The sequence below is a fragment of the Remersonia thermophila genome, chromosome 7 (assembly GCF_042764415.1).
Source record: "Remersonia thermophila strain ATCC 22073 chromosome 7, whole genome shotgun sequence".
In the NCBI taxonomy this organism is placed as follows: Eukaryota; Fungi; Ascomycota; class Sordariomycetes; order Sordariales; family Chaetomiaceae; genus Remersonia; species Remersonia thermophila.
Window position 1 is genome coordinate 543461 of NC_092223.1, and position 24248 is coordinate 567708.

Here is a 24248-nt window from a genome sequence, read left to right on the forward strand (position 1 = left end):
TTCTGTCCGTCCATGACCAGAGCAACAAGAAGCAAAGCAAAGCAAACAAAGGCTCGATCAGAAGTGGTCTGGTGGACCGCAGCTTGTCATCAAAGGAATTGGGAGTACAAGTCCAGCCTATGACTGGTGCCAGCTGAAACATTCATCACGGAGAGCCATTGGCGCGGCGGCGAGGGAAACGCAAACAAGCACCCAGGACGTACCTATTGACGAAGGTGCTGCGATGCGACGGAGGATGGGATCGAGGTCGTTGATGCTGATGTTGGTGTCGATGTTGGATGCGAGGAAGGCTGAGGCCCGGGGCGAAGGTCGCCCAAAAGAAGGAAGAAACAGAAAATGGGGCCAGAGCTGAGCGTCGGAGCCTGGAAAGCTCTAGAAAACTCAGTCAGCCAGGGTTAGGAGGAGGATCCATCCTGAAACATCCCAGCACGGCGGGCGGGGAGGGGCGGCAAAACCGACCCTCACCGCCTTTGGCGGGGCTCTTGGTGGAATCACTGGGTTAGGGTTCATGCTCTCTGGTATACAACGCTTCCCTGTCCGTCGAGATTCCTCCACGAAATTCGCTGCCTGCACTTCAACACACGTACCCATTCTTCTTCTTCATCATCATCGTCAACAACAATCAGTACCTAGATTCGTTTGGTTGGCTGGCAATTGTTTGGCTGTACATTTTCTTTTCCCTTTCTTTCTTCTTTTTTTTTTTTTTCACCCATGCAAACCGTGGTTGCAGTGTTGCAGTGTTGCAGTAGGGAGAACCCTCGTGCGTGATGCTTCAGCTTCTGCTGCCAACATTTCAACCTCTTCCTTCTAAGCAGCAGATGGCCAACCCAAGCAAAACACCTGTCGGACGGTTCCACTTACATACATGAGCTCGTCAACCGTGTTCTATCCATCCAACAAGCGTGACATCATGCCATGGAAGACCCGAAACGCACTGAGCGATGACCGTCCTGGCTTCGACGCCGGACCCGAAGATAGGCCCCGCCCTCGACGGCTTCTTCGTGGCATCGGCGGTGACGTGCATGATATCTGGCTTCGCTTTTTTCCCGCTCACCGTCGACAGAACAGGTGAAGGTTACGACCGGAGACGTTGTGGCCCGCTGCCGGCATGCGGCAAAGCGATGCTACCGCACGGCTCCTGATTTTCCATTCATCCCTACTATACATCCAGATCCCCTCCCGCTGTTATTCCAGGCTCTCGGCTGGTGCGTGCCAGGGCAAGGGGAAGGATGAAGATGCGCTCTGGTGGAAACGGCCATGCCACCTCTTCACATCGGCTCCTTCGCCATCCGAGACACTCCGCCTGTAGCAATCTCCAACCCGGCCGGGCACAGCGAATCGGCAACCGGGCTTCTTCCCGTGGAGTTTGCCGGGCTATTTCGGGCCTGCGGCAGGGCTTGACGCCACCCCGTGGACGGTCCCTACGATCTGGGACATGTGGAGAAAGCCTCATGTGCGGCCAGATGCCGTGTTGGGAATGACTTCCAAGCTCCATCACAAGGGGCCCGCCACTCCAAGCAGGGCTCCAGAAGGCCGACGACAAAGCTCGGCCGGGGTCCGGCTAACTAGCGCACGTTGGCGCCACTTGCGGCGTCCCAAGAGCGGCCCTAGTTCCACCGTTAACCCGCCCGTCTGTGAGGAATGATATGCCTCCAAGGCTGGCATAGCGTGGCATGGTTGGGTGCGTTTGGACATCCTCAAGCTCAACCATTCTCCCCACGGAAAAAAAATGGTTTCGCCTTCAAGCATGACCCAAACGCCAGGTAGAGCTCTGCCATTCCCTGAGCTTCCGCTGACCTGACCCGCGCAGGCTCCCTCTGCGCACATGCACGCATGCACGTATACACAGTAACTATACCTACACAATGTCGGCGTCGGCTCAAACGCAGATAAGTTGCCGCGAGCGTACTGAGTATAGTAGTGCTCGGATCATGCGCCAAGGGGTTAAGCGCCGGCAGCAAACATCACACCCACACGCACACTCCCAGCGAATCACCGTCTCCCGCTCCCATTTTGCCCAGAATCCTAGAACCAAGAATAGATTGCCGGCGCCGGTCATCATTGGCAACCCAATCATGGCCGTCTACCCTCATGGGCCGACCCTTTTTTTTTCCTCTCTCTTTCTCATCGTCCAAGTCGCCACCATCGCGCTTTCGGGGCCCATGACAATCACAAGGCTGCTCGTGCTGTGAAGACCCCCTCCCCTCGAAGGTGGGGAGAAAGCCGACGCCGGCAGACGGAGCACTACTGCGTACGCTAAGCAACAGGTGCCGTGCTGGACCGACCCCGAAAGTCACTGTGTCACCGTCGGGTGTGATCTGCGCAGACGCACAGGGGCCTACGGTCGTAGGCGTTCATTCGAACCCCCGCGAGTGCATGTCGACCCCCATCAAACCCTCAACCACCTGGCCGGCTGTCTTTGGTCCTCGCAGGAAAAAAAATCCGGGTTCAGCTCCTTATCCACGGCCACCCAACGTAGCACGCAGACGGATCATCACCGTCAAGGTTCTGACTTTGGCCTGCTTTACGGTCTCGACGCAGCAGCCGGCAGACAAGGGGGGGGCCACGAATTGACCTGACAGTAAGGCCGGCCCAGGAGGTTACACCGTTGCAACCAAGGCACACCCTCTCGGAGCACAACCCCCCCCCCCTCCTCTCCGGCACTGAACCGTTTTGGGAAGCACACTCACAGTCCGCCAAGGGGTCCCATTCTCCGCGTTTGCCCCTCGCCCTCCGCCCCCGGACCAACCCAGAGGGCGGGAGGCTGGCTCCCGCCCTTCAATGCGCCTGTCGACAGTTTAATCTACCCCAGCGACCGCACCCTCCCACCCACCAGGGTGCTGATAGGCCGGCGCTGCACGTTCGAGACACTCCTGCGGGACGTCCGTTTGTGCGTGCGTGCGTTTTGGGTGTCTTCCCCGTCGGGGCCGCTCTCTTTCTTTTACCCTCTACGCAGCAGTCGTCACGTTCCCCGCCTCGCCGCTTCAACATCAGCTGCAGCCTGCACCACCTTGCGCCGCAGCCGCGCTTGAGGGGGAACCACAGCTCACGACGACAACGAACGAACGACCAACGACGACCGACCAACGACTTGGACGACCATCACCGGCGGGATATTTCGTCTCTGGGACCGGAGCGTTTGCCCGGTGATTGAAACCCATAACACACGACGTCGAGCCCCCACGCCGTATCCTGTGTGCCTCCGTGCGTGCGTGCGTGCGTGCGTGTGGGTAGGTGTGTGTGTATGTGTGTGTGTGGATGGCGTGGTGATCGTCCCACGAGAGGTCTGACTCCTGACACGCCCGGCTGCGGCATCTCCCGGGCTCGCCACACTTAAACCATCCAGCGGACGAGACCTGCAGCAGGATCGGACGAGAAGAGACGACTTCGCAAGCCATGATGAGCTCGGGGCGAGACACGACGGCCCGGCTTCGCGCCGGGCTCAATCCGCTCCTGACAGCCTCGCTAGGCGGCTTCCAACACTCGGTCAACACGCCCGTGTCGGCCTTGTCCGTGAGTTCCCACGGCGCCTTCTCGTCCGGCCAGACCCCCCTGAGCGCCATCCAGCCGTATAATCCCCAGGAATGGGTTTCCTCGCCCATCGCCGGTCCCTACGCCGACTCCCAAGGTGAGCCTCCACCCATCCTCCTTTCGCAGCCATGTTTCATCATCATCATCATCGTGATTCCCCACCCTGCTCACACGCGGGCCAAGCCTCCCCTCCGCCTCCGCCGCCGTACTCGCCTCCGCGAAGCCAACGGCCCGTCAGCATGGTCTTTGACCACCAGGTCCAAGCGGCCAACGTGTCCGTCGCCAGAGCCCCGCCCCCACCGATCCAGCGCATGCCCAGCGAAACCCCCGTCGCCACCACGTCGTTCCCGCCGCCCCCCGGAGCCCGAGAGCCCTCGCGAGATCGCCGATTCGGCCTCCCCTCGCTCAGCCGGCGGCGAAACGCCGAGCAGGCGGGCGCCGCCGAGCCGACCGGGCCGACCCGGTCCTTCAGCGGCCTCATGGCGCGGGCCCTGCCCGGCCACGCGGCCCCGCTCAGCCTCCAGATCCCCCAGCGAACCGACTCGGACGCGTCCCAGAACCTGGGGGCGCCCGGCGCGCGACGCGCCGCTTCCACGCCGGCCGTGTCCACGCCCACCTCGGCAAGGTCGCGGTCGTCGTCCCAGGTGCGCTGGGACCCGAGCATGCCCTTGCCGCCGCCCCTCCGGGCCCGCCGCCGTCGGCCGCTCGCTCCCAGAGCGCCCAGCGGCTTCCGTCCGGCAGCGACCCCATCGTGTCGCCGCCGACGCGGAGGCCGCCGCCGTCCGGAGTGACCCAGCTGGGCCCGGTGCCTCTGACCCCGGCCAACTGGCGAGAGGGCGACAGCCTTCCCGGCCCGCCGGCTGCGCCGCCGCCACCCCGGCGCCAGCGAGCGAGGCGTCGTCCAACGCCGGCGTCGTCGCGGCCGCCGAGTCGGCCGAGACGTCCAGCGCGGCGAGCGGCGTGAGCAGCGTCGTCACCACCAGCCCCCGCCCGGAATCGACCGGCAGCACGGCCGGAGGGGAGGCCTGACGAGGAGCCCCGCCGTCCGGGGCGAGAAGGCGCCGACGCTTCTCGAGCGGAGGAGCGAAAGCCGAACGAGAGCCGGCGGGCGCAGCTCGGCCGACGCCGCCGGCCGGCCCGGGCAGCTCTCGGAGATCGTGATCCCGAACCCGTCCGGGGGCTTGCAGCGACGGCTGACCATCAACCGCGGCACGCCGAGGACGGCAAGGAACGGCGAGACGACGCCCAGGACGGCCGAGGCCTACGACGGCAGCGGCGGTCACGAGTCCGCCACCCCGCGGGCGACCGACGGTTCGGCGCAGATGCTGGCAGGGCAGGTCACGCCCACGAGGATGTCGCCGAGCGCGGCGGGGAAGCAGCCCGAGCAGCCGCACCACGTCCTGGCGCCCAAGGCCCTGCCGACGCCGCCCACGGGCAGCCGCTCGTCGTCGTCGCATCGCGGCGCCGGAGCCGCCGGAGCCGCCGGAGCCGTGGGATCCGACGTGCTGCCCCCGAGCGCGCCGCAGTCGCCGGCCCTGCTGATGATGATGATGCCGCCCAAGCACGCCGTCATCTCGCAGAGCACGGAGCAGTTCTCGCGCGCCACCATCGAGCGGTTCGCGGCGTTCGCGCAGCGCGAGGCGGCGGCGGCGGACGACGCCGAGCGGGTGCGGCTGTTTGCCGAGTTCTTCGTCAGCGAGTCGCGGATCCGGAGGGAGCGGTACGCGGCGGCGATCGCGGCCATGGGGTCGGAGATCCTGGACCTCACGAGGGACCTGTTCCGGCCCATGCCGTCCGACTGGCGCGACTCCGGCCACTCGGCGACCAGCACGGGCACCGCGAACCTCGATCAGCCCTCCTCGGAGCCTCCTCCGCACCGAACCTCGGTGGGCTCCGCCATCAGCCAGCCCTCCCAACCCTCCGGCCCCCCCGCGCCCCCCGCGCCGACGCAGAACTGGCCGTCCAACAGCTACATGCCCTCGCTCTCGCCCATCCTCAGCATGAGCATCAGCGACGTCATCGACGAGCAAGACTCGCGCGGGCGGCCGGCCAGCCGGTGGTGGGAGGCGGATTCGGTCGGCAACGGCGGGCGGCGCCTCGAGCGGTCCAAGCGCGAGAGCAAGTACATGGGCGTCCCCAAGGAAGCCCGCGAAGCGCTGCAGTGGATCGACGACCCTCACCCGTCGCCGTCCGCCGCCGTCGCGGGCTCGTCGAGCCAGCGGGACTCGTACCCGCCGGAGAAGACGGGCTGGCACGACGCCGGCTCCCACCCGGCCGACCCTCCCGGCGCCGCTGGCGCGCCCGCCGCGCAGCAGGCCCTCTCTCGCCACTCCCTCGGCTCCTCGGCCGCCTCGGCGCCTCCGACCCCGAACCCGGACCACCTCGACGTCTCGCGCCTCGTCACGCTGCCCCCGCCCTACCCGCGCCACCACCCGGCCGTCGAGAACAACCACCCCGAGCTGGCCGAGACGCGCGGCGCGGTGCGCGCCATCTCGGACATGGCCGAGGTCGAGGGCATCAAGGCGCGCTTCGCGGCGGCCAGCCGGCGCGCGCGCGAGGAGGCCGCCGAGGCGACCCAGAAGCGGCGGCAGCGCGTGCGGCAGCACCTGCAGGGCAAGATCGCGAGCGGGGAGATGGGATACGCGGAGGCGGCGGCGGCCGAGGCGGAGCTGCAGCAGGAGGAGCACGCGGCGCAGCGGGACCTCGAGAAGCGCGACTTTGACGAGTTCCAGGCCGAGGTGGTGGTGCCGGTCAACGAGGTTCTGCAGACGCGCATCAACCGCGCGACGGAGCTCTTCGACTCGCTCAAGAGCCGGCTGTTTGTCGAGACGCGCGAGTCCAACCCGAACCTGCCGCAGGAGGAAGGGGACGAGCAGCCCGAGCTGCTCGAGAAGCTGACGCTGCTCAAGTGGATCTTTGAGGCGCGCGAGTCGCTGCACCGGGCGCTGCACGAGCTGCTGTCGGAGCGCAACGACCGGTACCGCGACATGGTGCTGGTGCCGTACCGGCTGGCGGGGGAGGCGGACAAGGTGCGGTCGGCGGAGCAGTTCTTCGTCGAGGACGCGGCCAAGCGGGCGCAGGCGCACGCCGAGGAGGTGCTGCGGCGGACGCAGGAGTTCCGGGACGTGGTGGAGGAGACGGTGGTGCGCGGGGTCGAGGTGCAGCTCAACGCCTTTTGGGACATTGCGCCGCCGCTCAAGCGGCTGCTCGACAAGATCCCGGTCGACGACCTCGAGGGGTTCCGCGTGCAGATCCCCGCGGCCGAGTTCGCCGAGAACCCGAGCTACCACGCCCACCCGCTGCAGTACCTCTACAGCCTGCTCCTGCACGCCGAGAAGAGCACGTACCAGTTCATCGAGTCGCAGACGAACCTGCTGTGCCTGCTGCACGAGGTCAAGGAGGCGTGCGTGGCGGCCAAGGCGCGCGCCATGGAGCTGGACGGCCGGGACCAGGCCCGGGTCGACGAGATGCGGGCCGAGGAGGGCCAGAGGCTGACCGAGGACCTCAAGGAGAAGGTCCGGGTGGTGCAGGACCAGTGGAACAGCGCGTTTGGGGAGGCGGTGGGCATGGTCAAGGAGCGGGTCGGCGGGTGGTTGTTGGAGACGGGAGGATGGGATGAGAGCTTTGAGGAAGGGGGTGTTGGGGGCGTTTAGATGGCAGCGGTCGTGGAGTTCCAGGATCTTTTTTTTTTTTTTCTTTTCGCCGTATATTAGGTATATATACCCCCTTGATTCAGGTATTGTCTTGTGGCATGAAAGAGGTGGACATTCCTGCATGTTGTTTTTATTTTCTTTTTTCTTTCGGTCTGGCTCGGGTAAGGAAGGGTTCGTGGGAGGTGGTTGGTATTCTGGACATGTTTACCGCAAGAAATAGGCATGCTGATATTGGACACGAGATTTAAGCATGTCTTTTTTTCCTTTGTTTCCCCCTTTTTAGACGACCTCTTGTCAAAAAATAAACAATAATACAGTGCTATCCTGGATAAGGTGGCCAGCGGCGCCGTTCCCCCCACCCCCCCCCCTCTACGGAAGTGCTATCCTCTCTCTCCCTCTCTTGCATTGCCCATCAAGATGAGGAGTGTTGAGCTGCCCCCCGCTGGTCATCCCTCCATGATCATCGTCGTCGTCATCGTCGTTGTCGTCGTCGTCATCCTTGGCGTCGACAGGGTGCGTATCATACACGGTTAGAGAGAAGAAAACAGCAAACCCGGGATGCTTCTGCCTCCCCATCTCTTCCTTTTCCGCTAGCATCGCCACCACCACTGCCGCCACCACCATCCCTCCCTCTACAGCTTGGCCAACGGAGCAAGCGTCCCGCCGCGGCTGGCATCCCTCATGCAGACCCCCTCCCCATCAACGAATCCGTCATTGATCCCCTCCCGTCTCACCTCCCCTCGCCGTTCTCTTCCTCCTTGGTTTTCTTCTCTCCCCCCTCTTCCCCCTCGTACAGCTTCGGCAGGTCCATCCCGACCTTCCTCGCCGTCAGCCTCACCCGCTCGTCCTGCTCCATGCCCATGCCCGGGTTGTACCGCTCCAGCAGGGTGACGTAGGTGCGCTGGGCGCGGAGATAGGCGAGGTACTGCTCCGCTTGGGCGGCGGCGTCTGGGGTTGAGATTCGTGGCGAAGAGGAAGAGGAAGAGGTGGAGGAGGACGTGGGCTGTTCAAAGCGCTCGCGGAGGCGCTGGTGGAGGGGGGCCCTGGGGCTGGCGAGGACGGGGCGAGGGGGAAGTTCGCGGAGGAGATTGCGGTAGAGAGTGCGGAGGGTGGTGGGGGAGGGGGTAGCCATGGTTTTGTTGTTGTGGTTGTGGGCGTGGTGGTGATTAAAGATTTTGTCGGTCGGTTGGTAGGTGGTGTATGAGCAAAGAAGTATGAGTAAGTTGGGTGAATTGCAGGTTGAGGTGAGTGAAGTGGGTGAGTTGAGCGAATGTTTGGTGATGAGCCATGTAACTCGTTATGCCATAATAATTCAAGTTCAAGAAATTGATTGTCAACTCACGTTCACTATGTCACTGACGGCTTTGACCCCAACCCTGGACGCAGCATCTCTTATCGATAAGCACATGCGATAAGAAAGTTGAACCTCGTCCAACGGAGACAAAGCACATTGTGGCACCGCTTGATGGACAATAACTAACATCTTCAACTTCCTTTCTCTTTTGCTCGTTCTTCCAGCAGCACCCACTTGCAAAAACCCAACGATACCCCCAAAGAGGGAGGAAAAACAAAATGGCGAAACGCACAAGGTTACCACCGCCGGTAACCCTCTCATCCTTGGGCCCTCGACGTCGCCTCCCCTCTCGCCCCTGCTTACAACCCCTCCTCGCAACCTCTTCTCAGCTACCACCAAGCCAACAAAGTCAACACCACCGCCAACACCGCTGCTTCTCGTGCACCTCCGCCGCCTCGTCCCCCTCCAAATACTACCCCCCGCGCGTCCCGCCGCAACCCGTTTACTCGCGCTCCCCGCCCGCCATCTCGTACCTCCCGCCGCCGTCCAACGACCCGGCGCAGCGCGCCGTCCCCTCCCCCGCGCCGCACGAAATCTCCCTCCGCGAGGCCTCGTCCGTCTTCACCCAGCAGGCGCCGCACTTTCTCTACTCGGCCTCCAAGTTCCTCCAGGTCCCGCCCAACACCCACACCCCGGAGATCTGCCTGCTCGGCCGCTCCAACGTGGGCAAGTCGACCCTCATCAACGCGCTCGCCGGGGTGGGCGGGCAGGCGGCGTCGCGGGCGCACGGGCTCAAGGCGCGGGCGTCGGGCCTGGCCATCACGAGCAAGATCAGCGGGAGCACCAAGAGCATGAACGCGTACGGGTTCGGCGTGCCGACCAAGGCGCAGCGGCAGGCGGCGCTGGAGCGGGCGGCGGCGCTCAAGCGGGAGCGCGAGCTCGAGCGCCGGCTCACGGCCGGCGGCAGCGGCAGCCGCAAGGAGCGCCGCGGCGTGGTCCACGAGCCGCCGCCGCAGTTCCGGCTCGTCGTCGTCGACATGCCGGGCTACGGCCTCGGGTCGCAGCAGTGGTGGGGGCTCGAGATCGAAAAGTACCTGCGGCGGCGGCGGATGCTCAAGGGCGCGGTGCTGCTGATCGACGCCGTCGCCGGCGTCAAGGACGCGGACCGCCGGGTCATGGAGCTGCTGCGCGACTGCGGCGTGCGGACGGCGGTGGTGCTGACCAAGGCGGACAAGCTGCGCAAGACCGAAGGGCTCGAGGCCGACGAGGTCGAGATGCACGCCGAGGCGAGGGTCGAAGGCGTGTGCCTCGACGTGTGGGACGAGCTGAGGTCGGTCGAGCGGGGCAGCCTGACGTGGCTCGAAGGGGCGCCCAAGGGGTGGGACAAGGAGATCTGGGTCACCTCGGCCGGCGACGTCGACGTCAAGGGCGACGGCGCCGGCGTCGTGGGTGCCCGGTGGGCCGTGTGCCGCATGGCCGGGCTGGTCGAGGACAACCGCGTGCTGAAACCCGTCATGACGCCGCTCACGGCGCCGCCCAAGATCGTTCGCTTCGAGGACCTGCAGCTCGGGACGGCCCCGGCCACTACGCCTAAGGAACAAGACGAGGAGTGATGCCTTTTTATGTTTTGGTGGGCTACCGTTCCTGGACAACCACGTTGCTGGCGTGGAAGGGAAGAAGAGCCTGGGCCTGTGTAGAGCGTGTTCTATAAGAGCTCAAACATCCTGTACCATAGCCATTGTACTCTTTTCTTCTTGGGGCGTAAATGATAAAACGACAGACCTGGATACCCCCCCTGTAGTGATGTGCAGCCGCGCCTCGCCATTCGCGTCGTGCATCCTTCCTTGTCCTCTCTTTCGACCTTGTCTCTCCATCTATCTCTACTTAGGCTGTCTCACCCTCCCTACTCTTTCTCTACGGGTGCAACGCTACGAACCCACCCGCGCTTTGCCTCTAGCCAAGATACGTCCTCCTGGCCCGCCTTTTCTTCCTGCGCCTCCTCCCGGCGGGCTCGGCCGGCGGCATGCTCGGATCCCGAAACACGTACCCCGGCACAAAGACGTCGAGCAGGTTATCCCAGAACCCCAAATCGTACAGGTTTTCGAGGTCTCTGACCCTCCACACCTTCTCCCACTCTCCCTGCCCCGGCAGCTCCGCGTCGGGCGCCGGCGGGTTCCCGTCGCGCGTCCTCACCAGCACCTGCTCCGCCTCGACGGGCCACCGCGTCCACAGCGGCTCCGCGTTGGGGTCCTTGGGCCGCCGCGCGTCCAGCCTCCGCTTGTAGGCGCAGCCGTCGTCCATCTCGACCTGCCAGTCGGCCCACTTCATCGACTCGTTGGTCGTGGTGCCGCAGTAGACGAGCCAGACGTGGTACCCGAGCAGGGCGCCGACGAGCGGGGTGGTCATGACGGCGAGCAGCGTGACGGCGCCCAGGGCGACGCCGCCGCCGGTGCCGAGGCCGCCGTCCTGCAGGCCCCAGCTCCACGCCGCGAGCCACTCGCCGAGGGGCATGCCCTCGCCGCCGCGGGCGCGCCACCAGAGGCCGGCCCAGTGCGGGAAGCGCCGGCGCATGGCGTCCGTCATGAGCCGCACGCCCAGCAGCCCGCCGTACGCCGTCAGGGCGGCCGTCGAGAGGAGCAGCAGGAGGAACCAGTGGTGGTTGCCGGCGCCGACGCAGTTGTTGATGAAGATGCAGTGGTGGTCGCAGCGGGCGACGCAGCGCTTGCACACGGAGCAGTGCTTGGAGCGGGCGGGCTTGAGGAGGCGGCACGTCGGGCAGCCCGCGCCCGGGTGGAACAGGGTGAAGTCGTAGGGGTAGCGGGCCATCTCGTGGGCGTGGTTGGCCGGGGTGATGGTGCCCGGGTCCGACGAGGCGGCGAGGAAGAGGAAGACGTAGGGCAGGACGACGGCGACGGTGCCGGCCACCTTGTGGAAGGCCGAGAGGCGGGGCCAGGCCGCGGGAAGGTAGAGGTATTCGCCTACCGAGAGGAGGAGGACGTAGAAGATCTGGAAACGGGAGAGCGTGTTAGAGAAGGAAAGAAGGAAAGAAAGAAAGAAAAGAAAAGAAAGAGAGAGAGAGAGAGAAACCCAGAAGGACTCATACCAAGACGGTAGGATGCCGGTCGTACATCATAAAGTTGCCGAAACGAAGGCACGAGCCGATGACTCGGCCGCCGGTGAGGAGGTCATCGAGGCGGTTGATGCCATTGGGGAGGCCAACCCATAAGAAGCGATGCAGCCAGGCGACCGGCGTGCGTCTGAGAGGAGAGGTACATCACGTCAGCGAAACGGCTCGACTTGTGCTGGGCTCGGTCTCGGTCGGTACCTGAGAGCGGGCAGGCGCCCAAAGAAGGCGACAAAGACCAGGAAGGAAATGGACAGAACGATCACGGCAATGGTGGTGAGGGGGCCCATCTTGACGATCGTGGGCGAGGCGAGACCAAGAGGCGCATTCTATACGGGGTGCGTTGCCGTGCGTTTCAGTGTCCTCGTCCACGACCGGTGCTCATCACTCTCTTTCTCTCTCTCCCTCTCTCCCTCTCTCCCTCTCTCTCTCCCTCTCTGACGGGGAGTTCTTTTTGTGAGTGTGAGGCTGTGAAGGAGTGAGTGAGTGAATGAGGGGGTGAGTGAGCGAGTGAATGAGGGGGTGAGTGAGGGAGGGAGCAAGGGGAGCGTAAGTGAGGGAGCAAATGAGGTTGGGTTACAAGCAAACAAGGATGGGAGGTTGGACTCCAGAGAATCCACACCCCAACAATCCACTTGAAAGGCCCTGATGAGAAGGGGGAAAAAGTGTAAACTGAGATCCAAACCCAGCTCTCTCCCCGTCTTCAGGAACAAGATGGTGTTTACTTTCTGAGCGAGGGGGGGGAGAGAGGGGAGTTTCTTGAGCAGTCAACCCTCCTGCGTCTTGGTCTCTAGTTTATTGGTGTGATTTGGTGATGGTTGAGATCAACACCCAATCATCGATGGCGCAACGTTATTGGATGAACCAAGTCCCAGTTGGGTGTTGCAGTACCTAGGTAGGTAACTGCTAGTACAGTACGATACGGTACAGTACCGTACAAGGCGGTCCAGCCCAATAAAACGAGGCCTCTGTATTTCAGCCAATGACATTGGAGCACTCAGCTGGCCGCAGAACCTGACATCGCTGAATGAAGCTCATCATCCAACCTCGCCAGTTCACGTGATCTGGCCCCTTCTTTGGTCGTATCCTGGACCAGCCACGACTTCTAACCCTACCCCAAGTTGCCCGTAACCCTAACATAACCTCAACTGATGACGTCGCGACAACGCCATCAACCCAACTGCATCTCTTTGAGTACGTGACTTTTTCTTGCATGTTCCTTCAGGTCCTCTAGGCTTCGCGTCCAGTGCCCTTTGGCAAACATTGATTTGCTTGTCAGTTAAGTACACTCTCCTGGCCCTTTGGCCTTTGGCAGGGTCGCTGGTTTTGGCTGTTCTGGCGCCACATCCAACAACCGCCATTTCCCCCTCTCTTGTCACCAAAACAACGACAAAACAAGAGGAACAAAGAAAACACACTCCTGTTCTATTACCAGAATCGCTAACTTGACCAACAGAACAAGCACCGCCGTTGTATTCCACCCTATCGACGCGACTGGAGCGCGTTCCTCTTGTGCCAAGAAGACAAGAGGCCGTAACCCGAACCCGAACCCTTCAGGGTCAGGGGAGCCGGCCTGGGCTCCAACGGCCACCCTCCCTAGGCCCCGTCTCGGACGCAGACTCAAGCCTAGCCTCAGGCTTGGGTTCAGCATCATGGCTGCCTCCGTCGTGTATGACGGCGTCAGGGGGAAGTATGAAGGGACCCTCTTCAACGGCATCAAGTTCTGGGTTGCCGAACGGGTGCCCATGAGGAGCACCATCGAGGGATACATCAAGGCAAGCAACCCCCGGGGATTCCCTACGCGTGGAGGTTCCCGCTCCGCTCCGCTCCTCGGCCTGCTAACGCTGCTCCAGGACAACGGCGGCAAGCTTGTCCTGCTGCCGGCGCCGGCTGACGTGTTGGTGGCCGATCATGCCAGAAAAAAAGATGCCCCTCTCCACTCCGTCTCATGGAGATACATCACCGAGTCGGTCAAGGCTGGCGAGCTAGCCAACATGGACGACTTCCGGATCCATCCCCTCCCCAATTCAACCCAGCCCGCCGCATCGTCCCAGCCCGCCAGGGGTACCAGGACCCCGTTCACCGAGGAGGATAACAGGATCCTGGTGACTTGGGTCCTGACGCACCGGGATAACACGGCTGGCAACAAAATCTACCAGGACCTAGCAGCCCTGGTGAGTCGGTCTTGGAGCCCGAGACCCCATTTCTCGCATGGCTAACGCGCTTCACGCGGCTCCAGTACCCGCGCCACACCTGGCAGTCATGGCGTGACAGGTGGGTGAAGCAGTATGCTCATCTTCCCACGAGCCAGCTGCCGGCCCCCTTCGCCGACGACGAGCTTCCGCGGCCTGCCCCCGCCCCCGAGCCTCGGCTCGCGCAGAGCCCGAGGCCCACCGCACCCTCGCCAACGCCTGCGGCGTTCCAGTCCGGCGGCTGCTCCCCGAGGCCGCAGCGCTGGCGGGCGGTCAAGGTCCCCTTTGATGCGCACGACGATCAGATCCTGCGCGAGTACGTCCCGGCATGCGAGGCCGCCGGCTACAAAGACAAGGGAAACAAGATCTACATGAAACTTGCAGAGCACGTAAGCGCCTCGTCACGCCTTCGCTTGGGTTGATCGCACGCTGAGTCCAGCCAGTACCCGGACCACACCTACCACTCGTGGCGCGATCGATGGGTGGTGTTCGTCAAGGGCTCCCTGCGCGGGCAGCCGCCTCCACCTCCCAGCGACACCATCCAGGCCATCGTAGACGAACTCGTCCGGGAAGATCGCGAGAAGAGGCACGCGCCCAGAAGGAGGCTTCCGCCGGTCCTCGGGCCTGCGACAGCAGCCTCCCTGCCTAGCACGAACCCCGAGCCGGCTGTTGTTCGAGCAGCCAGGCGGCAGCCAGAGAGGCCTCGGCGACCCCCACCGGATGCGCCGGAGGAGCCGGAGGAGCCCGACGAGCCTCAGAAACCCCAACAGTCCAAGCCTACCCAAAGCAAGAGGCAAGGCAAGAAACCCGAACCCGTCTCCACCGTGGAGACCGCCGCCCGGGATACGCCCAAGCCCAGGTCTGCCGCCTCCAAGGGGTCGGCTTCTGCCAGCCAGCTGGCGGAGCAGGAATTTTGGACGCTGTTTGGGAACTACACCGCCACCGTGGGCGCCGCGGTCGCCACGTGGGCGCAGGTTGGCAAGCATGCCGTCAACCTGTGGGATCTGTGGCAGTGCGCGACGGAAGACGAGGAGGACCACGACCACCGCGACTGGAAGCACGTTGCCGAGAAGCTTGAGCTCAACTGGATCGATGAGCCCAAGGTGCCGGGCCAGCTGATGGCGGCGTTCGAGAGGCATCTGTACGAGTTTGAGTGCTTCAAGCGCGAGTTTGACGAGACGGAACAAAGAGAGGCCGAGGAACAAGAGCCGGAGGAAGAGGTGCCGGAGGCAGAGGAGGAGGAAGAGGAAGCGGTGAAAGAAGAAGCGGTGGAAGAAGAGGAAGAAGCAGAAGAGCAGGAAGAGGAGGATGAAGAAAACGAGAAGGACAAGGAAGAAGAAGAGGCAAAGCAACCCGACTTCAAGTCTTCGCCGCCCGTCGTCAACGTCAAGAGGCCTCGGTCGTCCTTTGGCACCTCTCCTTTGTCGGTTCGCAAGCGGCCGCGGTACGACGCCAGCAGCGAGATTCCAGAGACTCCCGACACCTGCGCCGAGCGGGCCGGACGAGCCCTCGCGAGACGGAGAGCCGCCCCCTCGGAGACGCCCTCTCGGCGCGTGCGAATTTCTTACGACGCCAGCACGACCCTGGCTGTCCGGAACACCGCAACCCCGGAGAGCGAGGGCGGTCTGAGCCCCTCGGAGCAGCTGCTCAGCGAGCTGGAACTTTCGGCTCGGAAGCCTCGGCAGTCGGCTCAGCCCATCCACACCACCAAAGACAGCAGCACCTCCGACGACGAGTCAAGCGACGCGTTCGAGTCCATGCAGGACCTCCCCGTCCCCAAAACCCGCCGCTCCCTTCCCTGGCAGACCGCTGCTACGACCACCACTACCACCACCACCACCGCGACCCGGTCCAATCCAGGCGCGCCACAGCAACGACCCCAGGCCACGCCCGCTCCTCCGCCTGCTCCTCAGCCCGCCCCTCGCAGCACCCCGTACCTTTCCTCCTCACGCTTGCAACCGCAGCCGCAAACCCCCGCGACGCCCTCCCCGCAGCCCATCCCGCGCCCCGCCGCCGCCGCCTCCTCCTCCTCTTCCGCAGCCAACCGACTCTCCTCCCGCTCCGTCACCCCATCCCAGCCCCTGCCCCGGCCCCAGCCTAGGTCTCGGCCCGCGCCCCGACCCATCATCAACCCCGGCGAGCTCATCAGCGAGCTCATCGGGCGGGGGATCCCGCCCAACATGGCGGCGCGCGCCGTCCGGGCCACGACGTGCCACCGGGAGCTGGCGCTCAAGGTGGCGCGGGCGCTGGCGGCGAACCGGGGGGTCCCGCGGCGGGAGCGGGGCGTGTGGACGGACGAAGACGACGCGGCGCTGCGGGCCGTCGGGGAGGCGGTGGACCGCATGGGCGGCGAGCTGCCCCGGCCGACCGACATGCGGGCGTTTGGGAACCGGCTGCTCGCGTTTGAGGGGTTTTGGAACCTCGTGGAAAAGCACGGCGGGAAGGGGGTGTTTGAGAGGTGGGAGTTTCTGAAGGCTTTGGATGCTGCTTGATTTTTCCTTTGCCTGTTCTTTTTCAGGGTGATGGTGATTGGGTGAGAACAGGGGGAGTTTGGTTGATGAGCTGCGGCGCGTGTTTTTTTTCTTCGCGGCGTTTGATATCCTGTGTTTGGATCGTGAGAGGGGTACCTCGTGTGATTGGCATGCAGTATGGGTCGGACTCGGCATGGGGTTTTGTTGTGTTCTCTTGTATTCTCTCTCCTACAGGAGTTGGCTTATTTCGGTGCGTGGGAGAGGGCCGTGAGGAGGAGGGAATTGCAGTGTTTTCTTCTTGTGTTTTTTCTTCTGGACACAAACAAATACCTTTTTCTTGCGTTGCCTGATGCTCATACGCAGCGAACACCAGCCGTGTTTGTTTGTTTGCGTGTTGGGTTCTCGAGCCGGCCCCATGTCCAGCCTGGAATATCTCAGGCCCGTGCCAATGGGTTGTACTTCCAACGCCCACGCCGGAGGCAGTGTCTGAATTGATGAGTTGCTTGGCTTGTCCGTGGCATACGTACTGCGATACAACGAGGCTTAGCAGAGCTGTCGGCCCCGAGTCGACAAGGGCCACCACGTCCAGTTGGTGCTGTGTTACCCTACCGGTCCAGAGCCTCGGGGCACGTACGGTATGTGAGCTGACCCCTGGGACGGTACGGTACATACAGCACCATGCTTTGTATCTTTAGTTATCTTCTCATGCAACACCCGCCGTCTGTCTTTCAACATCTTCTCACATGGTTGGTGGTCTACCTTCCGCCCCCCCCCCCCCCCCCCCGCCTGGGACAGACTCCCCAAGGCCTTTTCTCTCCTCATCATGTTTGCATCGAGGGTCGAGCTGGGCCGTCGCGTCTGGTCATGTCGTCCCTTGCACACCATACTCAGGCACCTTACTAGTCAAACAGTTAGTGCAAGTATAGTTCTCAGCCGCTGCCAAGCACCTATCCAATGTCCCAACCTCCTCCTCAAAGCGAACCTGCATCGGGTCCACTGTTCTTCAACCTTTATGAACCATCATCGCCAATGGCAAATCATGACATGTCGTTCTGCCTCGCTACGCCTGTCTGGGATCACCATTGATTCCCGTTGCCGCTCTGTGGCTTGACGCTAGCTGTATATAGCCCCCCCCAAAAAAGCCATCATGGGGTACGTCACATCCACGAGCCAAGACTCTTCGTCCGATAGCACCTCTGACGGTCGGGACAGAATCAAATGTCTTATCTCACCGCGCGTTTCGCCTAGCTACTACACATACACAGCACGGCGCATGGACGTGCTTCACGATACATGTGTACACCTACCGACCTGCCTACCTACCTACCTACCTACCTACCGTTAACACGTGGGCTGGCGATCCTCGAGGACCGCCCGTGACCGTCTCTCCCCGCTAATGCAGCAGCTGTGCGTTGTCAATTCCTGGGCCCCGGGCCTTTCGGGTCTGTCGGTCAGGCTTTGTACGCTATCTACGTACCCTAGGGGACGTGGTCACCTGTTCTCCTCCCAAGGTCGAGGCGCACGCGCCCGTTTCCCTGTGCGTACGCCAAGGTACGAAGCAAGGCTGCAGCAGCAGCAGGGGCTTGGATGCCCGGGCTTGGTGCCGAGAATGGGCGACCAAGAACAGAAAACAGGGCAATGCGGGAAGCCGGAAGCCCGATGATCCGGGACGCGTCTGTCTGTTGCGTGGAGCGATGTGTATTATGGTATGAACAGCATGCGTGTGCCCGGCCAAGCCCCCCCTCGAACGACCTTTTTCCCTCTCCGGCCTGTCCTCAAGTACTGTGTAAGCTCCTCGACAGCAAACTCCTCCTGCCGGGACCCGCGAGGCTGTGAGCGGGCTGCTGGGCCTAATACTACTGTGTATACTATAGTCTTGTCCGAACGGCGGATGGGTTCGTGGTTGACGGTGATGGCGCCCGACCTCCCAATGAAAAACAGCAGAACCGAAAAAAAGAACGGGTCCGCCAGCGAGCTGAACCAAAAGGTTGCAGGCATGCCTGCACGCATGCACATGCACGGCGCGCTAGTCACTGCGCTAGTTGCATCCCCGCTGCGGAAGCTGAGTGCAAAGGCTGAGCCTTATGAGAGGCCCGTCGCGGGGGAGAGAAGCAGATGCTTGTCGCCCAGCGTTGGTCCGAAGGGGGAGGAAGAGAATAAGTAGACGCATGTTGCGGCCCGTGTCCGAAGACCGGCAGGTTTCCTCTCGCCTTGTTTTCCCTTCATACACATTTCTTCAGCGTCCTGTCCTGTCCCCTCGCGTGTTCAAGGCTCGTGACGAGGTCTCGCTCTGATCAGCTCGGCTCGGAGGATTTGATTTGCGTGCAAACTTCCCAGAGCCAGTGCCGCACCCACCACCATCACCACCACCACCTGATATCACCACCACCACCGCCGCCACCATGCGCTTCGCCCAGCTCGCCACCCGCTCCCTCATGGGCGGGCTCATCATGGAGACCCTGCCCGAACACAAGGTCAACCCGGGACACACCTCGGGCCGCCTCATGCTCCGCCAGGCCATGTGCGACCCTGGCGAGGAGGTCTGCTCGGACGGCTGCATGCCTGAGGGCAGCGCCTGCTGCGCGATGTACGTAGCCTCCCTTTCTCCCTCCCTGACCGCCCACGACCACCGGTCCCGAGAAAGGAAGAAAGACAGGGGAGGGGGACGCGTCTGCTGACATGGCTTGTTTTGCTCCAACCCAGCGTCAACCGTGATACCTACTGCGAGGCCGGCTACTACTGCTTGCCGGATCGAGGGTGCTGCCGGGTATGTGTTTCCTCTTCCTCGCACCGTTTTCTCTCTCGTTTTTTGTCCTTTGGCGTCTCGCCCTGGACAAGACAGGGAAACAAACGCCGTACTGACTCGACGTTCGCAGGAGGGTGAAACCTGCACCGGCCCTATTCCCAGCTGTGGCGAGGGCCGAGAGGAGTGCGGCAATGCGTACGTTGTCCGCTCATCCAGCCATCACGGCCCTGTCGAGCCCAGACTAACCTTGGCTTTTCTCCTCCCTCCAGATGCATGCCCGCGGGTGCCGTCTGCTGCGAGGTTGGCGGGTACTGCGACGCCGGCTATACATGTGGCGACGACAACCGCTGCCATCTGGATGGCGGCGGCGGCGGCGGCGGCAGCGACGAGCCAACCTGCGACGCAGGCCATGAGATCTGCGACAATGAATACTGCATCCCCGAGGGTGCCAAGTGCTGCAATTTTGGCGTGGGGATATATTGCAACGTGAGTTTCCTTTTTTTAAAGAGGGGTTCCCAGCCTCGCTTCCTTGGAACCATCACACAACACCATCCCCCATCCCGAAACCTCATGCTCACCCACCCCCCTTCCCGCAGGCCGGCTTCTACTGCCTCGAGGATGGGTGCTGCCGCAACGGCCAAGTGTGCACGACCTCTTCCGACGACCACAACGGCGGCGACGACGGCGACGATGACGAGGACGAGGACGAGGACGAGGACGAGGATGAGGATGAGGACGATAGCACCACCGCCGCAACGGATAAGCCGACGCCTGCCAACACGAACGCGGACAGGGGCCCCACGCTCGGCGTGCGCCCGCCGAATGCTGCTGGGCGGCAAGGGGTGGTGAGCGGCTGGGTGGTTGGCGTGGCTCTGGCAGCGGTGGCTGCGCTGTTGCTGTAGAAAAGGAATAGCGACAGGGACGGTGAAAGCGAATGAGCGGGGATGGTACATGATGAGGATATCGACGCTGTGATATGGGTATTAATGAGAGTAATATGCAGTGATGCTTGTATCTATGTCTGTGGTGTATGCAGGGGGTAATAATGCTAGGGACGCTGGTGATGAGCTCTGCAAAAAGAACATCCAAGACCACAATCTCCGAGGTTTTTGGCGCCGATGCTTTCTCGTCGATTCTCTGCTTGAAAAAAAAAAAAAAAAAAAAAAAAAAAAAAAAAAAAAAAAAAAAAAAAAAAAAAAAAAAACCGATGATGCGATGCTTGGTTTTGTTGGATCAAGCAGGATGTCGGTTCTGTTTCGCACCCTCTGCAGAGCGAGCGTCTAGTCCCACATCTGCCTCACGTTCAGATTCACCCTCTTCGTCTTCATCCAGCCCCTCCACTCTTCATATCTCCCTCCCTCTTCTCCTGCCGGCCAATTCTCCAGATACTCCGGACACGTCGCCTTGAGCACCTTGGGCACGCCATGGAACGCGATCCGCGACTCCCTGGTCATGTAGATCGCGTCGCCCGACCGCAGCCGCAGCAGAAGGTACTCCTTTTTCCGGCCATGCCGGTCCGTCACGTCTTTTCCATTCCCGGTCGGGGTCGGAGGCGCAATCATAAACAACCCGTCGCATCCCAAGCTGATGCTCACCAACCCCTTGTCGGTCCTCTCCGACACGTCGCGGTGCATCATCATCGTGTCCCCGGGGCTGTAAAAGTTCACAATCGCCGCCTGCGCGACCGTCTCGGGGAACAGGTCCTGGATGAAGGCCGCCACGTCCGGCGGGAAGGGCGGCGGCCGGTGGGAGCCCTCTCCCTCCTCTTCTCCGTCCGCCGACGGGTACTGCCGCTTCGTCCAGTCGTACTGCCCGCCGAGGGTGACCCAGTGCAGCTTTCGGTCCAGGACCTGCTTGATGGTCAGGGGTTTGTGGACGGCCGGGTCCTTTGGGGAGAAAAGGACGGGCGAGGTGGGAGGGTAGGTGAAGAAGGAGGCGGGCAATGCTGGGTCACGGCCATGGTCGGACGGGTCTGCGGCGACGGCGGCGGGGGGCTGGCCGGAGGGAGGCGGTGGTTGCGGGTACGGCAGGTCGTAATGGAGATGGAGATTGGTTTGGTGCACGGGGTTGCTGAGGTCGCGGTGGACGAGGCGGTCGAGGAGGGATCGTTGGACGGCGGGCGGGAGGAGGGAGGGGAGGACGAGCAGGCCCGGGAGGAGGGGGTGGTAGTAGATGGCGGCGTCTGAGGAGGCGTGGTATTCGGGGGCGTCGGAGGGGCAGATATGACCGAAGGCGCGGTTCAGCGTGGCGAGGGGGATGGTGCCGGCGGTGACGAACTCGGCGGCGCTGGCAGGGTCGTGGAGGTCGTCGATGTCGGAGGAGCGGAGGTCTTTGGGTTCGGTGCGGGCAAAGGCTTTCCACTTGGCCCGGAGCTCCTCGGAGGGCTGCTCGTGGGGGTCGAGATGCGTGATGTCGACCGTCATGACGCTCGGTACGGTTTCAGAGTTCCTGCATGCGGTGCAGCACACTCCAAATTGGATCCGGCGGGTTGGTTCTGTAGGCAGCGCGCAATATCTGCGATCGTGTCGTGATTCTGAATGCCTAGGTAGGTACCGTAGGTAGGTAGGTAGGTATGGGGAGGGAGGCTGCAGGGTACTAGTAGATAGTGCCTGAAGTACCTGGTGTCGTCTTGTGGCGTCTTGGGTAGGTTGGGAGGTGGTGGTTTCAGTGGTGGTGTGGTGCAGGGCAGTAGGTGGTAATTATTGGACCGTCCAGTCCATGTATAATAGTCATTAACTTTCCCGTCAGCAGAGGGAACAACCCCTCTTCCACCCCTCTCAAGAGTTAGAAAAAAGTAGGTGGGGCTGCTTGGCTGGCTCAGGTGGCCTGGCTTTTGTGCCACGCGGGGCTCGGCTGGAGCTCCATTCAGCTGCCGCGCGGGGCTCATTTTGGTGCCGTGGCGGGCCGCGCTCGACTCGACTCGGACGCGCTCTTCGCGTCGCCTAAGTGACCAACGACCAATTGTTGACCAAACTCAGCCCAGGAATTTTGGCATGGCTCCTGATCCCCCAACAACAAACGCCAAACCACCACCGCGCCCTCCACTTGACTCGGTGCGTCTGAACGGCATCTTGAGCTCGACACCAAGTAAGTATCTAGATCCGTCGTCTATTCATTTTCCTGTTTTCTCTTCTTTCTCTTTTTTTTCTACCTCTTCCGGCTCTCGGCTTTCTCCTCTCCTTCGGTTGGGCTCCATTTGTTTGGTCTCACTGCCCCGTGCCCCTCGCCAGTCGCCGCCAGTCAGGGACGGACGCAACATCACTTCTTCCAAGTCCCCACCACAACCACAACCGTCGGCGACCTGAGATCGACTCTCTCAACAACCACACCACGTCGCCGTTCCGACCACGCGGTGGATGCATCATTCGATTAGCAGCCGTAGTCCGGTCCCATCAGTCCTCGCATAACCCATAGTAACCATGGAAAACTACCAGAAACTCGAAAAGGTCGGCGAAGGTAAGCCGGCGCCTCCTCCTCTCCCCCTCCGCTGCTCCCCCGGGCGCAGCCCACCTCTGACGCTCCTCCAGGCACCTATGGTGTCGTCTACAAGGCCCGCGACCTCAACAATGGCGGCCGCATCGTCGCCCTCAAAAAGATCCGCCTCGAGGCCGAGGACGAGGGCGTCCCCTCCACCGCCATCCGCGAAATCTCCCTCCTCAAGGAAATGCGCGACCCCCACATCGTCCGCCTGTACAACATCGTCCACGCCGAGGGCCACAAGCTCTATCTGGTGTTTGAGTTCCTCGACCTCGACCTGAAAAAGTACATGGAGGCCCTGCCCGTCTCGGACGGCGGCCGCGGAAAGTCGCTGCCCGAGGGCACCGGCGCCCAGCTGCAGAACATGGGCCTGGGCCCGGCCATGATCAAAAAGTTCATGAGCCAGCTGTGCGCCGGCGTCCGCTACTGCCACAGCCACCGCATCCTCCACCGCGATCTCAAGCCGCAAAACCTGCTCATCGACAGGGAGGGCAACCTCAAGCTGGCCGACTTCGGCCTGGCCCGCGCCTTCGGCGTCCCTCTGCGCACCTACACCCACGAGGTCGTCACTCTCTGGTACCGCGCGCCCGAGATTCTGCTCGGCGGCCGCCAGTACTCCACGGGCGTCGACATGTGGTCCGTCGGCTGCATCTTTGCCGAGATGTGCACCCGCAAGCCTCTGTTCCCCGGCGACTCGGAGATTGACGAGATCTTCAAGATCTTCCGGTACGTCCTGTCCCCACGCCCTTTCTCCCCCGCTCACACACAGCTAACACATCCCCCCTCCCCCCCGCCTACCAGCCTCCTCGGCACCCCCACCGAAGACATCTGGCCCGGCGTCACCAGCTACCCGGATTTCAAGGCCTCCTTCCCCAAGTGGGTTCGCGACCCCTCGGCTCCCCTGTGCTCCAACCTCGACGAGCAAGGCCTGGACCTCCTCGAGATGATGCTCGTCTACGACCCGGCCGGCCGCATCTCGGCCAAGCAGGCCTGCAACCACCCCTACTTTGAAAACGTGGACCTCAACCCGCGCCCCCAATACCATGGCGGCAGCTACCACTAGATTGGGGAGATGAAGCGCATGACAGCCGGTGGCGTAGGCGTGCTGCCTCCCAAGACGATTCACCCCACCGCCGCCGCCGCCGCCGCCAAAGCTGGCCGAAGGACCATGGTGCCGTCCAAGAGGCGGATGCACGGCCACTAGATCGGTCTGGGAGATTGGGCAGCATGAGCGCCGTCTCGCCCGTGGAAACCGGCCCCGTGTGTTTTGTTGCCATGCGCCGAGACCATACCCTGAACCATCCGTGATTGGGGGTTCCGGGATGCTTTCCAGGCTTTTTTTTTTTTAGGATTGGCATCCCTCAATATGGCATTTCGTCGGCGTTGGACTGGGCGCTCCGGGGAGCAGCGGAGGAGGGGAGAGGCGTCTGGGAGTGTTGGTTGATTAGAAGGAAACGGGATGGATCATGTCGGAACGAAAGGGGTGTAACAGGCAGGGTACGCAAGGAATCGTCGTCGATGTTGTATGTGGAGCTTCGCTCTTGTGAGGACGTTGGAGCTTTTTCCTGCTCATCACACGGCATGGATTTCTTTCTCCGAGCCCCAAGCTGTCGTCTGACGATGGGCGACGGAGCAGCTGGGCAAGGAGACCGTTCCTGTTTCTTGTGCTGGCACTACGCCGTAACGTATGGAATAGCGGACAAAGGGTCGGATGACACGGAATCATGGAACTATGTTCTTGTTTTCCTTCTTTTCACGAG

At 62.4% G+C, this 24248-nt stretch overlaps 8 protein-coding genes across 8 annotated transcripts; 5 read left to right on the forward strand and 3 right to left on the reverse strand.

Annotated features, from left to right (window-relative positions):
* Nucleotides 1-3396: 3396 nt before the first annotated feature.
* Nucleotides 3397-7184, forward strand: VTJ83DRAFT_7131 (uncharacterized protein; the record flags this gene model as incomplete). The annotated part of the gene is made up of 3 exons (XM_071013920.1): nt 3397-3628; nt 3715-4227; nt 4375-7184. The coding sequence occupies 3 exons, from the start codon at nt 3397-3399 to the stop codon at nt 7182-7184; spliced, it is 3555 nt and encodes a 1184-aa protein (XP_070863348.1).
* A 730-nt stretch (nt 7185-7914) lies between these two features.
* Nucleotides 7915-8316, reverse strand: VTJ83DRAFT_7132 (uncharacterized protein; the record flags this gene model as incomplete). The annotated part of the gene is made up of 1 exon (XM_071013921.1): nt 7915-8316. One exon carries the CDS (start codon nt 8314-8316, stop codon nt 7915-7917), a length of 402 nt encoding a protein of 133 aa, XP_070863349.1.
* Nucleotides 8317-8756: 440 nt separating this feature from the next.
* On the forward strand, nt 8757-10091 carry VTJ83DRAFT_7133 (uncharacterized protein; the record flags this gene model as incomplete). Its single annotated transcript, XM_071013922.1, has 1 exon — nt 8757-10091. The coding sequence occupies one exon, from the start codon at nt 8757-8759 to the stop codon at nt 10089-10091; it is 1335 nt and encodes a 444-aa protein (XP_070863350.1).
* A 340-nt stretch (nt 10092-10431) lies between these two features.
* VTJ83DRAFT_7134 (uncharacterized protein) lies at nt 10432-11892 on the reverse strand (the record flags this gene model as incomplete). The annotated part of the gene is made up of 3 exons (XM_071013923.1): nt 10432-11484; nt 11582-11735; nt 11804-11892. 3 exons carry the CDS (start codon nt 11890-11892, stop codon nt 10432-10434), a joined length of 1296 nt encoding a protein of 431 aa, XP_070863351.1.
* Nucleotides 11893-13254: 1362 nt separating this feature from the next.
* On the forward strand, nt 13255-16286 carry VTJ83DRAFT_7135 (uncharacterized protein; the record flags this gene model as incomplete). The annotated part of the gene is made up of 4 exons (XM_071013924.1): nt 13255-13377; nt 13456-13776; nt 13842-14183; nt 14238-16286. 4 exons carry the CDS (start codon nt 13255-13257, stop codon nt 16284-16286), a joined length of 2835 nt encoding a protein of 944 aa, XP_070863352.1.
* Nucleotides 16287-18667: 2381 nt separating this feature from the next.
* Nucleotides 18668-19913, forward strand: VTJ83DRAFT_7136 (uncharacterized protein; the record flags this gene model as incomplete). The annotated part of the gene is made up of 5 exons (XM_071013925.1): nt 18668-18852; nt 18969-19032; nt 19142-19206; nt 19281-19497; nt 19608-19913. 5 exons carry the CDS (start codon nt 18668-18670, stop codon nt 19911-19913), a joined length of 837 nt encoding a protein of 278 aa, XP_070863353.1.
* A 378-nt stretch (nt 19914-20291) lies between these two features.
* On the reverse strand, nt 20292-21434 carry VTJ83DRAFT_7137 (uncharacterized protein; the record flags this gene model as incomplete). Its single annotated transcript, XM_071013926.1, has 1 exon — nt 20292-21434. One exon carries the CDS (start codon nt 21432-21434, stop codon nt 20292-20294), a length of 1143 nt encoding a protein of 380 aa, XP_070863354.1.
* Nucleotides 21435-22430: 996 nt separating this feature from the next.
* On the forward strand, nt 22431-23551 carry VTJ83DRAFT_7138 (uncharacterized protein; the record flags this gene model as incomplete). Its single annotated transcript, XM_071013927.1, has 3 exons — nt 22431-22467; nt 22539-23214; nt 23290-23551. 3 exons carry the CDS (start codon nt 22431-22433, stop codon nt 23549-23551), a joined length of 975 nt encoding a protein of 324 aa, XP_070863355.1.
* Between the last annotated feature and the right edge of the window lie 697 nt (nt 23552-24248).